The following is a 17,147-nucleotide window of genomic DNA, read 5'->3' on the forward strand; positions in this document are numbered from 1 at the left end:
TAAGGGACATAAAAGGATCAGTGAAGGACAATAACTTGTTTTTTCTTTCAATCTATATCCACCCAGGAGAACAGACTCTGGTCAGCACAAAAGGACCTCATCAGAGAAGTTTTTTTAACATAAAGCATCTGTCTTAAGTATTAAAAATGTGACTTCAGTTTTCCTCTTAAATACCATCACAGCTGACCTTTTGAAACAGAGCTGAAGTTTCTCTCTGCTTAAAATTGCTCATTCTGTTGAAGAACAATAATCAATTAATGCACTTATTTTAATCTTGCTTGGCCTTTCTTGAGAGCAAGCACATTCCAAAATAGTTCTCTGTGCTCTTTAAATCCTAGTTACATTGTTTCATTTTACATCCTAAAAATGAACTGGCTATAGCAAATTTCCTGATAGTTGTTAAAGAAAAAGATAAGTGGTACTACATGAAAGTTAATATTAAATATTACATGAGATAAAAACACTTAAACATGTAAAATTTTAAATGATAAAACATGGTCTTCCTTTTACTTTTCCATTTATTTCATTTTGTTAGTTGTTAGGCAATTTTCATGCATTGCTTTTGGGGACATTTTTGTCTAATTTTGCTTTGACCTTCTAATTTTCAGTTGGGGAACAGTGCGGGAAACAATCTGGTTTTGATGGAATCCCAAAGTTTTGTAAGTGTGTGTGTGTTCTAAATAAGCTCAACTAGGTCATATGACTCATGTGCTTTCCATGGTCTCATTGACTTAATTTAATGTCTGCAAGCTTCCTAATTAATTTTTTTTGATCAGCTAGACATTCTTGATTGCTTCTTTTTGCAAAAATTGAGTGTTTTGCTAAGAAGGAGATGCTACTTGAAAGTTTTCGGTAATATATCTTCCAAAGATTTGTACAGATTTGATCAATTTGCATAGCAGAAATAAGTACTCAAGCCCCTTGTGGTTTTCAAGGACAGCTGTTTTCTCTAGCTGTTTCTCTATGATTAAGGCTTAGGGAAGGACACAGAGTGATGAGAAATACAATTTCTACCTTTGGAAGATTTAACAGGCATGCTGGAGATTTTTACATTTCCTGCATTTTCTTTTTTTACAGTTACAGAGTAAGAAAGACTCCACCAACAAGCTGCATAAAAAAGAATAGCTCATATGTCAAAGGCACATTTTACTTGAATATATTTCAAGAAAGGATTCTAATATTCATGTTTGTACATACAAAGTTTCATTATAAAGCCTAAGTACATATAAGCAGGTTCCCCTAAAATCCAGAGATATAACAAATTCTCTGTGAATTTAAACGTTTCTCTACATGTAAACATATTTAAGAATGCTTGTGTTTTGATATTTCTATATAGTATTATCTTATACATCTCAGCATTTCTTTGTTGGCATATTCAAGGCTTGATATTTACATGGAGAGGAGAGTCTCTGAATTCGTTTGAGAAATACATCATTTATCTTGAAGTTATCCAGAAAATTTGGCAAGCCATTAATACTTTTGAAGAGAAATGTAGGCCCTATTTCTCCAGTGTAACTATGCTTGGAGATCTGTCTTTCAATGTATCCCTACGTGTAGGAAAGGTTGAGAAAAAAGAGAAACTTAGAATCATGCTTTTGCCTTGCATTCAACTTTTATTAAAAGGATAGAATCCTATATACACATTTTGAGATTATAAACAGGTACAAAGGCTGGGATAGTTTTGTGGTGTCTGCTGTGGCCTTTTATGAGACTGTTGCCAGTGAGATGCATTATTTACCTAGGAGACATTGATTCAATATTTATTTAAACTAGTATGTAAATAAAAAATGAAATAGTGCTTTCCATGACTTTTTTAAATCTTTGGTTAGTTTGGAGGACTTTATCCCTTTTTTATGCCAAGAATAGCTAATTTTCATGAACTTCATGAACCCCGTATTTTCCAAAGTCAAGGCTCAGATCAGAGCTATACCCACAAGTGTATCACCAAAGTATAAGTTTTAAATCCTAGGTCAATGATTCTCTATAGATCACACTGAGCTATTCTAAAGGAAATAGTTTATATAAGTAATCTTCCTAAAAATTACTTAAAATGTAAAGTAAGCTCTGGTTTATAAATTTTCAAACTCAAGTCAATCTAAGTAATATTTGTTTTTCTAATTGCCATAGATGGCAGGAAGTAATGGAACAAGTGGCCAGCTTATTTTCAGGTATCTTCCTGTATAATTCTTTTTATGTAAAATGGATGAAAACTGCAGGCATTGCCAGACAACTAAGGGAAATTAAAGAGGAATTGCTGTAGAAACAGCTTTTTTACATAATTGCATCATACGTATTACTCTCTAGCCTACAAATGGTCCAAATTGTCTGAAAACTGAACAGGTCAAATATTTGTGCGCAGCCACTTTGCCAAGTGTGGGTTACTTGGTATCTTTGAATATTTATGACTATCCCTTCATTACTTATCTCCTCCCATTCCCTGTACTGGTTGTCTAGCACAACCTAAGTTTTTTAAATTTTTTTTTCAGTTAGAACAGATACCAAGAATAAAATCAATGAAGTCCCCACCTGCTAAATGAAGCATGAGTGTGAGTGTATATGTGTGTCTGTGAGAGAAATCAGAATATCCAGAGTCTTTGACAAAATTTCTCTGCATACACTTCTTATATGTACACTTAGCTACCTAAACTGATTATTTAATGATTTTGATAGTAAACAACTGACTTTTAAAATTATACAAAAAATCTAAATGACATAAGACGTTGGAAAATAATAACAATTTTAAATTAGTTCCAGGGTTATATTAATTTTTTCAAGTATTGGTAGATTTAGCCATAACATTTTTATTTTTCCCTTTCAAAATGTAGCCAAGAAACAAACATCTTTCTTTGCTTTCTTTGCAGGAAAGAACCAGTCTCTGGATTATTTCCAGGCCATCCAGACAGCTATTTCAACTGGAACAAGTGACCTTTGGAACAGACTAGAACGTAGCAGCCTGGCCAGACAGAGAGGAGGGAGTAGTCAGCTGGGAAGGGCCCCAACATGTTCTTGTAAAATGCCATTTGAAGTAAGAGGACAATAAAAATTAAGGACAAATAAATGAGCTTAAAAATACTTAAAACCAATGAAAACTGTGTAATCACAATATGGGATTCAAGGAAAGATACAGTAGGAGTCTATAGCTCTCATTCTGTAATACACATGCTCAACAAATCTGTTCTCCATCCACCTCAGCATAAGAAATGTCTCTTAATTATATGATATTCATCTTTGAATCTTTACAGACTCTTTGAACCTCAGTACTCTCTTGTTTTCCTTCCCTCAGCTGGGCCCAATTTCCTTAGTCTATGATTCTATAGTGGCTGTTAGATGCTCTTAGAGAACTATCAAGATCTTTATTTAGCAAATTACTGTTGCAGTCAGATAAAAGTTAAAATAATAGCAAAGATTTCATCAGAGAAAACAAAGTGGTTATCTTCTCCTAACATTCATTGGAAGACATGTTGTTCTTTTCTTTCACAGAGAGCCTATGAAGTTTTAGCTCACATCGTTAGCAAGAAGCATGTTACATTGAACCTTTCTTGAATGCTTGTGGACAGCAGTGTTGTGCTTGGCACCACAGGATATAAAAATGTCAAGGCAATCTTTTCTTCAAGATTTTGGAGAATAAATAGAAATGTTACGAAAAAAGCTTTTAAAAGTATTTCTAAAAGATTTTCGAAGGTAGTATTTTATTTATTTTTGCAAAATATATTAATGATAATTCAACAAAGTACATATTACCAAGAAAATGCTATGGGATATCAGAATGCCCTCTAGCAGAGAACTTAGGTCCATTGCGTACTGGAGAATGCTTTTAAGAAGGTAACTCCTAGAGCTTCTAGCCAGGTTTTCTTTAATGAAAAAAGCAATATTTAATGCCTTATTGCATATTGCAAAGTGCTTATAGATAGACTTGCATGCGAACTGGAAAAGTTTGACTCAATGAGTTTTGAATATGCATCTGAATGAATGCCAAAAATGTGGCTAAGGGAAATAAAGTAAATTTTTCCAAATTTGTAGTTATAGTTATGGTGGTGCCATTAAGTGACACAAAACCCAATGTAATGGTATGGAAATTCCACTATTTCAACTTACGATGTAATGTCAGAAAATATTTGAAATGAGACATTAAACTCAACTCCTTCTTAAGTATGCCATATTTTGCATATTATTTAACTATGATTTAGGAAGTAGTGTATCTTAGAATCCAGGAACTAGAGTGGAAGGAAATGAATCCAGAGAAATGTAATGTCCATATTTCATAAGAAATTTACTTGAAAGCAAGGACAGAGAAGAGCATAAATTATTTTAGGTGGTCTCCTTATTAGAGTAAGGAAATCCACTTTGGATGAATCCAGACAAAATATGTTTTATATGCTGGATTTCTAGAAGTAGGTTACATTTGGACATTAATAATATAAGATCAAGACACAGAACAAGTATATAAGAATTAAGGTTTTGTTCCATTTATAAGATGGACAGTGAAGGAGAAAGTTCTTGTGAATTTGTCTGAGGATATCTAGGAAGGACACTTCGGTTAGGTCCTTCTTACCTGAGTTATGGGGATCTGAGGGCAATACTAGCCACGCTTATCTCAGCACTGTGTTAGCTGCCTATAAAGAGTGTAGTTTAGGTGGAGTCTGAGATTTAGTTGTCAAAATTGAGTCCAAGATTATCCAACTAATTTAACAGAGGTTGAAATCCAAAATCATGAGCAAATATTGAATTTGGAACTATATATGGAAACATTGGAACAGAAAAACATTAGCAGCCAGGTTTTTTTTTTTTCCATGATTATGTTAAATAACATCAAAAAGAGTAAAAAAAAAAAAAACACCTCAGAAATGTAACAATGTAAATCTATCAGAAATTCTATCTGAACATAAATTCCCATAATGTGACCAAAACTTTTTTTAAAAATTCAAATCCAAAATAAAAGAAAAAGAAGAGAAAATTGTTGCCATTGGACTGCTAGGTACCCACATTTAAACATAGTTAAATATAAGTATTCTCTGGGAAGATTTGGCTCACATGCTACTTTTGTACATGTTGGTTTTCACTCATTAATTCATGTATTGCCTAACTTGTCCCTTATGACAATAAACTAACTGAAGGCAGGAATCTGGTCGTCTTCAATTTAACAATGTTAAGTAGACAAACTTAAATCCAGTAAGCAAACTTACTAGATGTTTTCTTACCCACATGATATACGTTATCACATAAAGTGAATAAATAATAAACTTTATTCAATAGATTGATGAATTGTTCATTGGTGTGCAAATACTGCGCATGCGAATCCCGTGAATCTTTAAAATACTTAATGTTGTATTTTCCAAAGGCTCAAAACATCATGATATTCCAGTAAGCCACAACTCAGATCTTATTATCAACTCCACATTTCAAAACTTATCAGCCAACAAAGGTGTTATATTATTACTAGGCTAAAAAGGCTCTGAATTTGAAAAGAGATATTTACATAATACAGTTATTGCACCAGATGCTTCTAGTGAAATTACAAATGACATTATGACCTTTCTCACCAGCATGATCGAGTCCACTGTTTCCACAACTGAATGATATTTGCTTATGCAGGTAAATTGTGTGTGGGCTATAAGAAATTAAGCTAAAGTCCATTAATTCCTTTCCTTTCTTTTCCCTCTCTCCCTTCCTTCATTCCTTCTTCTTCTTCATTTTATGACCAGGAAACTTTGTCATGTACTTAGCTTCAGAATGTTTCTAACTTAACTCGCAATTATTTAATGAGTAAGTTATACCATTTATTTATTTAAAATCATTTATTCTCAGCAAAGTCAAACATATCATTGAGTTTACATAGAAATACAATTTTCAACTGGATCTTCATAAAAATGCACTGGTGAAATATATGTTCATAATTAATGATCAATTATGTACTATTTAGTCATGCCAGTAGCAGAATTGATTACCATCAAAAATTGGTAAAGTAACATATCTTAAGTGTGCAAATACCATTTGAGTACTCTATTGTACATTGATAATAAATGGCTGCTAAATATATACCTATTACATAAAGCTTTTTAAAGTACAATAAAAATACAAATTCTATCTGTTAAAAAAAAGCCATTGAAATGGCTTCTAAACATCCTCATTATACAAATTCCAAAATACTATATGACAAACAAAATTATAAAGATTCTTCATTATGAAACACATACTAACGTCTAATTAAGGTACAACTTAGCAGATAACAGAAAACAAACAAGAAGGCTTATATATACCATAGAACATCATGAAGATACATACAAATATAATATTGCATAAGCATATTTGATTTCTTTCCCTACTGAATATGTACCTTTAGCACTTGACAAAAATTCCCAAGAGTAAAAGAAAAATCTATTTTTAAGATCTACCTCTAATCTAAGCTCATATTTTCATTAATTTAATCTATTTTTCTTATGATGTGATGAACCAAATTTAAAATTTTGACCATAGATTTTTCTTGCAGTGAGTACAAATTAAAGGCTCTTACATAATGGGCAAATAAATGTATAGGAAACAAACATTTTTAAGGGTCACAGCTCATTGACATATTATGAATTAAGTACAAGAAAATTTTATTGTTTATGTTATACCGAACTGAGAAGCCATTTGAAAAATGTGAAAAATGAGATTCTGACTTCAATAAAAACAAACACAAATTAAATTTGCTAAATAATATGGATGATTCATAAAGAATAGTTGTTACAGATTTCAGAGTATCAAAATTAATGGGGTGTCACAAAATAAAATTTGGTGAGAAAATATCTATAAAAAGGAGAAAATATGAGAAGAAGAATATTATTCAGTGAGAAAAATATGTTTGGTAAAATATATATGGGTGGTAGACACTGCAATTATAGACAGCATATATTCCAAATATGTTTTTAGGAAATACTAGTTCAGATAATGTTCAGATGTTTAGCAATGTAACTTATCTCATTAGAAATTAAATATTAAGTGTTTTACAAAGAGCAAATTTTCATTTTTTCCCATAATCTTTATTTTTAAATAAATAAAAGATTTAGAGTATAACTGTTAATAATAGATAACACTATTACTTTGCTTTTACTAACAAACACTCTATTTGGCTTAATTATTATTGGAAATTATATTTCTGCTATTTTACCTGCTGAAAATGACCTGGTGGCATTATAGTAAAAGTTTACATTTTGCCAATGATATGAACAACATTTGATACATCAAATAACATCTGTCTGATAGATGGTAACATGTTTATTTGTTTGAATATAGAACATATTTAGTTTGGTCTTGGTATATCTTGTCAAGACTTTGAAAGGTATCATTAAGGTATGGCTTTTGGGAATCACTAATAAACTAGCATCTGGAGAATGAACACAAATATCAAGATGCTAATTATTTAGAACTCAGACACAAGACAGATATTTGGGTAATTTATTTTCTGATTATAAATTCATCTACAAGAGAAACAGAAAAGAATATAAAAGTATGATTTACTTTCAGTGAGTTGTTTTTAAAATAAGTGTTATAGATCAATAATGAAGGACTTTTACTAAAATAATTTTCAAAAAGTTAAGATTTTCAAAAATATACTGGCACACGAATACTACTTGTCATAAAGTAATAATGAGTGATGTATATGTATAGAAAACAAATTCAACACAAATCTGGATCTCTTGTTCTTGTCATCAGCACCTGCTGTCTAATGGGTCGAGACAAAATACTGTGCCTTCAAGAGTTAGTCCCATTTTGAACCCCTCCTGTAAAACAGAGTAAAATAATTAAAATAGGAAATGCTCCTGGCAATCACAGTAATAATAGTAATAGCAATAATAATGATACTCAGGAAATAAAGAGTCTCTGAATAGAAGTTGAAATCTTCATGCTTTGATCAGCTAAGAAATAATATGTTAAATGCTGGTTTGTCAAATTTTTACATTGGTGTATATCCAGACGATCATGTACACCCTTTAGCATTTTAAATGTTTTAAATATATGTGAAGTTAGCATGCATGAAAGACAAAAGAAAACAGAAATATATGGAGTTAAGTAGTTTTAAACATAAATGTTTCTATATTTAAAAATCTGTTATGCCATTCTACTATAGCTTAAATCTCCTCTGTTGGCTTTGAAGATCGATATTCATTTAAATATAAGTAAGATGGCTAGACCTTAAGTTTGATGAAAGGTTCCAGAAAGCCTGATAGTTTCTTCTTTTCTTCCTGGTTGCCACTGTCCAGAGCTGAGTAAAATACTTCTAGTAAACACAATGCCATATCCTAAGGCAGACCACTTTGTAATGGAGGACGCTTCCTCTACTAATTCTGCTATTTCTTACAGTTGCAAGTTGAGTCTCACTCCCCCAAAGCGTGTTTTAGATGTTTCTGAAGTTAAGTTGTCTCTGATTTATTGAGAGTCAAGTACACAATTGCTGTGAAAGGTTTTCTTCCTCCTAAGATTTTGTTTTAAAAGTTAGTGGCAAATGGTGCCTAGGTGGCTCAGTTGGTTGAGCGTCTGACTTCAGCTCAGGTCATGATCTCACAACTCATGGGTTCAAGCCTCCTGGAGCCTGCTTCAGATTCTGTGCGCCCCCCCCTCCCCTGCCTCGCCCTTCCCCAGTTCTGGCTGTGTCTCTTTCTCTCTCAAAAATAAACATTAAAAAAAAGTTAGCGGCAAAAGAGTTTGTCCTCTACTCCAAGCTCTCTTATTTTTTACATAAGGTAATGGTCTATCTCTAGTTTTCCATCTCCTCTCTCCCCACCCTTGCCCTTAATCTATGCACACTGGCCTGCAAAGATATAAAAAGTATGGACTCACATTAATCAGAGGAACTGGGAGCCACATTTTAGGTTTCTTTGTTGAAAAGCACGGTGGCAGTTATCTATATAGATACTTTACCTTTCTCTCTCACTAATAGAACTGAAAGTTTGTTCAGGGAGGTACTTTGTAATTTGGGGTGAACATGTGCCACATTATTGGTGAGTGAAAATGTAAACAGCCTATTCCTGTGGAAAATAAAATGTCACTCAGAGAGAAGGCTTTTGTCTTCTGTTCTCCTTTGCATTTTATTTCATTAGACTATTTCTACTTGTGTGTTGGCCAGTTGTATATCTCTTTGCAGTCTCCCAAATTACCTTCATTTACAACAGGTGTCTAATGTACTTATCTTTTTACAAATCCAGTATAAATATTATCATACAAATCCAGTATAAATATATATCAATATATATATATCATATATAATGAAAGAAAATCATTATAAAACTGCAAGCCACATCTCATTCGCTGTTAACATTGAGAATGTTCTTCATTATATATACATTATAAAGGCCACATAGCAATGCCACCACTAAAAAGGTTTTTCAAAACTTTCTCAGAGCTTACAGTACAAATTATAGTTAGTTGAGTAATAATCAGAGTACTTACCGTTATTTTTAAAAAAACTGTTCTTATCACAGGAAGAAATATTTTGCCGTATGTATGCATGTATTTTAAACAGCTGCCAAACACTTAGAAAAGTCAATTCTTTAAGATGAAGATAGTATAAATTAACTAATTTTATAAGTATTTTATTTGGATATGTGAGGATCTGTGTCCTAGGTCATCTTCTGATATATTAGGTAGATGGATGGATGGATGGATGGATAGATAGAGATATAGATACATAGATAGATAGATAGACAATGTGGATATATTTTAACCTTGGAAAGGTTTGATACCATACAGTGTTTTAAAATGTTTCTCAGTTCATTCTGAAATTAAACCACTATCACTTCAACTACCCTGAAAATAATGTGTTAGTAGTGTTTGAAAGGCAGAACAGCAATCAAGGTAAAATAGGGATTGATCTCTATATCAATAATTTAAATAATGTATACTTCTTACAAGAATATCTCCATAGTGATTTAATAAGGATCATTTGGAGTCCCCTTACATGAACTTAACCATACCCATTAATGGACACATTGTTATATTGCTCATTGATTTTCTTTACTCCTCAGATAAAATTTCTCATAGTGTCTAATCTTCTCTCCTAGGTCTCATTTAGTAAATTATGATTCGATGACCACTGAATCTTCCTCAGGTTTCCATGTCCATTTGAATTTTAAAATTCTGAATAAAAATGAGCTTTTATTTTATTTATATAGTGATAGAAACTATCATAAATTAGTATTATGCAAAATATTATTAATATATTACTTATTAACAAAAGAATAATTTTATTAATGTATTATTTTCTCAATATATTATTCATATGAAATGTTATAATATCATATAATTTAGTATGAAATATTTTGCCCAGTCACATGTTCTTATTTTGAAATAGGGAGAAAAGCATATCAAGGAAGGAAAACCACTCTTACATATGAATTGTTAACATATTGATATATGTCCTTTGAGTCTCCTTTTTTCTATATATAGATATTTAAAAACAATTTTAATAACAGTATTAAAACACTATATATTATATAGAACTTTCTTATTTATTTTAATGTATCACATGTATATATATATAATTTTCTCTAATTTTTAACAATCTTTGTAGAGCAAACATTCTATATTGGGTTCCCATAAAGCTAATGATTATATAATTTTCTATTAACTTTTTTAAAATATAAGTAGAGTTGATACAAATTTATATTAGTTTCAGGTGTACAACATGGTGATTCACTATTTACATACATGAGGCAATTCTCATTTTATGCAGTTACCATCTGTCACCAAAAAAGTTACTGTAATATTATTGACTATATTCCCTATGCTGTATTTCCATCCCTACGACTTATTTATTTTATAACTGGAAGTTTGTACCTCTTAATCCCCTTATTCCCACCGTGTCTTCACTACTCTTCCCTCTGGCAACCACGAATCAATTAACTTTTTCATGTGACTTGTTTCCAGTATTTTATAATTATGCATAAAGTTAACTAGATGTTTTTGTCCAGAGAGAGTTTCCTCATTTAGTCATTTCTTCTCAGAATAGACTTCATTGAAGTCTTTGATATCAAATAGAAATATACATATTAATAACAAATCTCCAGGGGCACCTGGGTGGCTTAGTTGGTTGAGCGTCCGACTTTCGCTTGGGTCATGATCTCGCGGTTCGTGGACTCGAGCCCCGTCGGGCTCTGTGCTGACTGCCAGCTCAGAGCCTGGAGCCTATTTCAGAGTCTGTGTCTCCCTCTCTCCCCCTGCGTTGGGGTCTGTGCTGACAGCCAGCTCAGATTCGGAGTCTGTGTCTCCCTCTCTCTCTGACCCTCCTTTGCTCACACTGTCTCTCTCCCTCTCCCAGAAATAAATAAAAATATTTTTAAAAAAATAACAAATCTCCAAAGGGATGCTATGAACGCACTCTGGCCCAGTGATGATTGAGTGCTTGTCCATCACATTTTCACTTGCACTGATCATTCGTAAGGAAATAAAATATTCAGTTGGCTTGATTAGAATAGCATTTCTAGCTCTTTGTTTAATTTGTATATTTTCTTTGATTAGATTGAATACATATCTACATGCATGTTAGCTCCTGTGGTCTTTTGTGAACTACTGCTTTTTTATTTATCTGATTTATCCTCTTACTTTAGTTATGTTTTTGTGATATATTTATATGTTTTTAAAAAGAAAAGAAAAAATTACAAAGAACTATAGAAATTCTTCTGTGTACATATTTTACATTTACATTAAATGTGTACACTTAAAATTATGTCCATGTTTTCCTTTTCTGTATTAAAATTTCTTTCCAACTCAAAAGTCTGGTAAATATTCCAACTGTATTTTAACATTTTAAACTGACTAATCTTTCTGAAATTTACTTGGATATTTGTTGAAAGTTATAGCTGTTCCTTGATCTTCTACCAAATTATTAGCTAGTTGACTTAACACCTCTTAATGCAAAATTCTTTCATTCTTCACTGAGTTGCCATGCTTCTTTTTTAGTGTATTAAATTATTACAACTTAGAAGGTATACTTCTGGGCTATCATTACTATTTTATTGATTTCCCTGCCAGTGACACATACCAGAAAGTTTAAACTATGTCAAATTAAATAACTACATTATTAATTTCAAATATATATATTTAATTTTCCAACAATTTATAATGAAATATGGCTTAAGATTTCAGCTTAAATTCCGACATGCACAAGATATTTTTGTGATTTCCTCTGTAAATGAAAGAGAAAACCCAACTATCTCACTAGGCTTATTAGCTCATTATTTATACAACCCACTGTACTCTACTGTTTTTACATTATATGCAAAGATAAAAACAGTAGCCAAATGTGTGCATTAGATTAATTAGGTTTACAAGATTAATAACAAAAGTTGTCACAGGCTTTAGATAAATAAAATATTATTTTACTTTAGTTAAAGTGACCTTGCAAGTAAATTTTGAACTAAGGAAAAAAAAGAAAAAGAAAATAGACAAGCAATGAGGTAGACAATGCAATAATGACTATATCACTGACAAAATAACTGTAGAATATGGGTTATGAAACCTCTTTAAACACAACTAAGAATCAGAGACATCCATATGAAACTGCTGTTTGAATATTTATTATAAAAGTAGAGCATGCAAATATTAAGGTTTTAGCTTTAAGGAGGTGTAAGTTGTTTAAAATTATTATGAAAATAATATACCAACCATCTCTGGCGCTAACCACCATGAAAGCAGAAAAGAATAAAAAAGACATTAAGAAAATATTAGAAATGGCAAAAAACAAAAACCAGAGCAAAATACTATAGCTTAACATTATTTAACTAACACGTCACTAAATCATTCCAATATAGTGTCTCTCAAAGTTAGTTCCTACAAAAATCTGGAGATGTAGGCTTATTTTGAAAAATCTATAGAGTTTTTTTCAGTTTTGTGTAATTAAAAAACATTAATAGACAAGTACTCTTTATGACTTTAATGCTTGGGAACAAACACCACTGTACCCATGTTTGTGTTCGTTCTAATAAAAGCATTAGTCCCAAGTAGCACAAACCTAATTGGTAAAACTATTGAAAATGGAGAGGAATTGATTTCATACGAAATAAAGTATTCTTGCTAAGTAATCATGCACTATTTGAATAAAGTTTCATAGTATTTGAAATATAGAAAAGAGGGAGAGAAATTGTACCATCAAGCAGGATACATGCTGAAATCAACAGAAGTTTGATACCAGTTGTTTTAGTTTTAGCCAAATAACATCATCCATATTGTTGAAGTTCTTAATTCAAATTTTATTAGGTGGTTAAATTTGCTATTATTTAATTTATAATTTTTGAATTAATAGTTGTATAGGAGCTATAAGAATTACTTATGTATGTATAACTTTTCTGGTAAGTATTTAAGAAATAACAGTTTAAGTCAATATAAAGAATTTAAAATAATTTTTTCATGTAAAAGGAAATTATGAATCACCCAACTTGAGAAATGCTGTTTTAACATATGCTTTGAAAATCTCAAGGCATATGTTAAATAATTCAACTTTTAAGAAGCAGGCATTATTATTTCTAGAACAATAAGGAAATTCCCCTAATACCTAGTGCTTCATAGCTGTAGTCCAAAATGAGTGGAAGGATATTTATATTATCTTTCTAGAAAGGAGTGTTTCACTAGTGTTAGTTGATCAGAATCTATCATTATTTTTTTTGTCCAGGAAATGAAGCATAGAGAATGCATTGCCTATAAATGACAACAACCCCTTCTCTTCACTCACTGCTTCTTCTCAATCAGCTTTATATAATTGGTCTTTGCCTACATTCTACCATATACAAAGTCTTTTCAATAAAAAAAAAAAAAAGGATATAATAGGGGCACCTCGGTGGCTCAGTCAGTTGAGCATCCAACTTCGGCTCCGATTATGATCTGATGGTTTGTAAGTTTGAGCCCGGCGTCAGGCTCTATGCTGACATCTCAGAACCTGGAGCCTGCTTCAAATTCTGTATCTCCCCCTCTTTCTGCCCTTCCCATGATCATGATCTGTCTCTTTCTGTCTCTCAATGATAAATAAATATTTAAAAAAATAGGACATAATAACCACCAAAATGTTAAGGTAAAATATAAAGAGAAGACTTTTGCATGGTGCTTTTAAGACTATTTATTAATCATAGTCCACTGTATAAAGCTTTTAAAATCAACACCTTCAAACTTTCAGTACAATTCAGAATTGAAAAATAAAAGAGGGAGAGAGAAATGAAAACCCAATTGGACTACATTCCTGAAAAAGTTGTCAATGGGTGCCTGCTTTTTCAATAAGAGCCCAGAAGTTATGAGCCATAACTACAATGCTTCTTTTAAAAGAGACAGATTTTACTCTCACAAAGATTTTACTTCATCTACCATGCACATTTTGAAATTTATAATATTAAAAACTGAGTTGAAATCTTATAAATCTAGTACAATGACCCTGCTATTTTTGGATTTCAAAGTAATGAACCATTAGAATCCATGCAATTTTGTATAAAAAAAAGAACCATCTGATTGCCACCGTAAACTGCACTATTAAAAACAAAACAAAACAAATAAAACCTTATACTTAGCATCTGTAGGTATATTTTTAGGACTAAATATATATTGTTATCTTAAAGTAATTGTTTCAAGTAAGTTTGCATAGTGATAATAATTCAAGGAAAGGGTAGTTTTGATATATAACATTCTCTGTGTCTCATATTAAAAAGAAATAAACCATTTATAAGCCAATCTCTTAAAACAGTCACCTGCATCTCATCTAATTTTGATTGAATATCTGGAGGGAAATCCCCTGCTCCACAGTTAAATGGGTCAAAAGGTTCTGCTCCAAACAAGTCCCGTTCTAAAAGGAGAGAAAATAATTTAGTAAATGAAATGGCAGAAAGTGAGTTGAGTGAGTTAGGCTTCAAAGCAAGATTATGTAAAGAACTACCCACATGAGCAAATGAGCTCCTATCCACAAACACTTTATACTGGGCTTCCCTGAGCTTAGACTAGTTAAACGCTAACAAAGAAGCAAAGATCCATTTTATGACAGTATTAAAAACTGGTTACAGAGAATTATTATCCAGAGAGGTTTCTGTGTCTTTAATTAAGACTTCTCAATATTAAATTCACCAAATATTTGATAATTACTATATTACAATACCTACATTTTACTGAAGCAACTTAAATTATAATAATGAATCACTTTTTGAGACTTCTCTACTCCTTACGGATGCCCTTGTAACACAATAGTGAAGCAATATGTGGGACTGAGCAGTTGGTAAGTAGTTTACTCATAGCTCGTGATACCTTAATTTCACATTTATTCAGAAAAAATTTAAGGCACATTGTCTCATGTACTATGAAATCGTATCACCTCCTTAAATAAACAGAATGGACAGGTTCTTTAAAAATGTCTCCTATCCTAGAAACAGATTTCCTTTAAAAATTACCAATAATGAAATATCAAGTAGCTCTCTGTACATAAATTCTAAAGTATGCATTTTTTAATAACTAAGGAAGTATCTAAGTTAAAATTGATGTTTATAATGTATAAAATTATGGCCCATTATATCTCTTAAAACTTTTTAAGTTATGAAAATCTTTCCTCTGAATTATTCTAATGCAGCCTTAATTGACACAACTTTTAAAAAATTATATAGGTACATGGGAATTTATAATGTATTAAGCTTTTATTTGTAAAAAAACCTATATTCTCAAAATTCATCCTATGTAAGAAATAATATTTATGCTCTTTCTTCTACATATCCTCTAAGTTAATATCTAACCCTCATTATGACAGACTCTTGCTTTTCTAGCTATAACTTTTTTTTCAGATTCATAAGTAAAATATTTTTATAATTTCCTGGTGCTGGTAAATATTATATGAGTAAGAGGGATATTTACTTTATCATCCAAATAAAGACACTTAAGTTTTAAGATAAAAGGAATGCTTCCAACAGTTTCACCGAGACAAAAGGGATAAACCAGAACTGTCCTAAACAAATGGAAATTCATTGACATCTTATATGTGACATATAGGTATTATATATGGGTATTATATTATATATATAATCACCTTATATTTATGGTGTGATTATTGATGTTATTTATTTTCCTCAGTCTGATGTTACTTAGGAAATAAACCAGAACTTGAAGAAGAGAGGAACTTCTCTTTGGAGGAGTGCCTTGGTTACCCCCACACCATAAGCACGTCCAACAATGCTTTTACACATAAAGACGTTTGTGGAAAGAAATGAATTAATGAAAATGAAGTCGAGTTGACCAGGGGGATTAGAGATTTTCATTACAGGCATATCTCAAGTTATTGTGCTTTGTTTTATAGTGCTTCACAAATTGTGTGTGTGTATGTATGTGTGTGTTACAAATTAAAAGGTTTGTGGCAACTCTGTATCAAATCTGTCGGTGCCATTTTTCCAGTAGCATTTGCTATAAAGATAGATAGATATGGTATAGGGGTATCTAGAATTCTCTATCTATCTATCTATCTATCTATCTATCTATCATTGTATTTAGTCAATTTTTGGCACTCAAGATCATTAGACATTAAAAAATAGAGCAAGGTGTTACTTCAGTTTTTTAAAACCATTTGAGCATCTCTGTCTAGATTTTCCAAAAGCAGATCAAACTTATCAATGTCTAAAATGGAACACATTTTCCCCCTTCTCCATTTCTAATTTTTCCTGTTAACAACATTTGGTCTAAAATCTTGAATCATAATTATTTTGAATTCTCAATCACCATCCTGATAGACTATTCCTTCTAAGTACTTTCAAATCTATTGCTCTTCTTCAATTTATATTTTGACTTGCATTAAAACCCTCTTTTGGAGATCAATGGCTAATTTGTATTTCAAATTCCATATTGCAACCCATGTCTATCATATGTGTTAAACAAATGCCCAATGGACTAAATAACTGAGTGAGTAAATCAATGTTGAAATCAAAGAAGTCAAAAACAGTAAAGGAAGAGATGTGGGACACTCACAAGGACAAAAAATACCCCATTATGATATCAGGATATTGGCAACATTTGCTAAAAACACACTATGACATGTATATTATGGATTATTCTCTGAAAAAATATTCTGCATTGGCACAAAACATATTCACAGGAATTTAAATTTATGTTTCAATTTATGTACAAGGTTGACATATTTTTGTAAACTGATTTTTAAAGTTTTTGAT

At 31.5% G+C, this 17,147-nt stretch overlaps 1 protein-coding gene across 9 annotated transcripts in view; it reads right to left on the reverse strand.

Annotated features, from left to right (window-relative positions):
- Nucleotides 1-17,147, reverse strand: part of GULP1 (GULP PTB domain containing engulfment adaptor 1) — a 277,575-nt gene that overhangs the window by 14,080 nt on the left and 246,348 nt on the right. For 5 of the 9 annotated variants that reach the window (XM_039246557.1, XM_039246559.1, XM_039246556.1 and 2 more), the window contains 2 exons: nt 14,703-14,797; nt 5,858-7,760 (listed from right to left, as the gene is read on the reverse strand). In XM_039246557.1, coding sequence (XP_039102488.1) covers nt 7,689-7,760; nt 14,703-14,797 — 167 coding nt within the window. In that variant the 3' untranslated portion in view covers nt 5,858-7,688. Of the gene's footprint in view, nt 1-5,857; nt 7,761-12,639; nt 12,651-14,702; nt 14,798-17,147 lie in introns of those variants that run through there. The other 4 variants (XM_039246560.1, XM_039246558.1, XM_039246563.1 and 1 more) reach the window with 2 other exon arrangements.

Source organism: Hyaena hyaena, unplaced genomic scaffold (genome assembly GCF_003009895.1).
Source record: "Hyaena hyaena isolate Hyena2069 unplaced genomic scaffold, ASM300989v1 scaffold_283, whole genome shotgun sequence".
NCBI classification, from domain to species: Eukaryota; Metazoa; Chordata; class Mammalia; order Carnivora; family Hyaenidae; genus Hyaena; species Hyaena hyaena.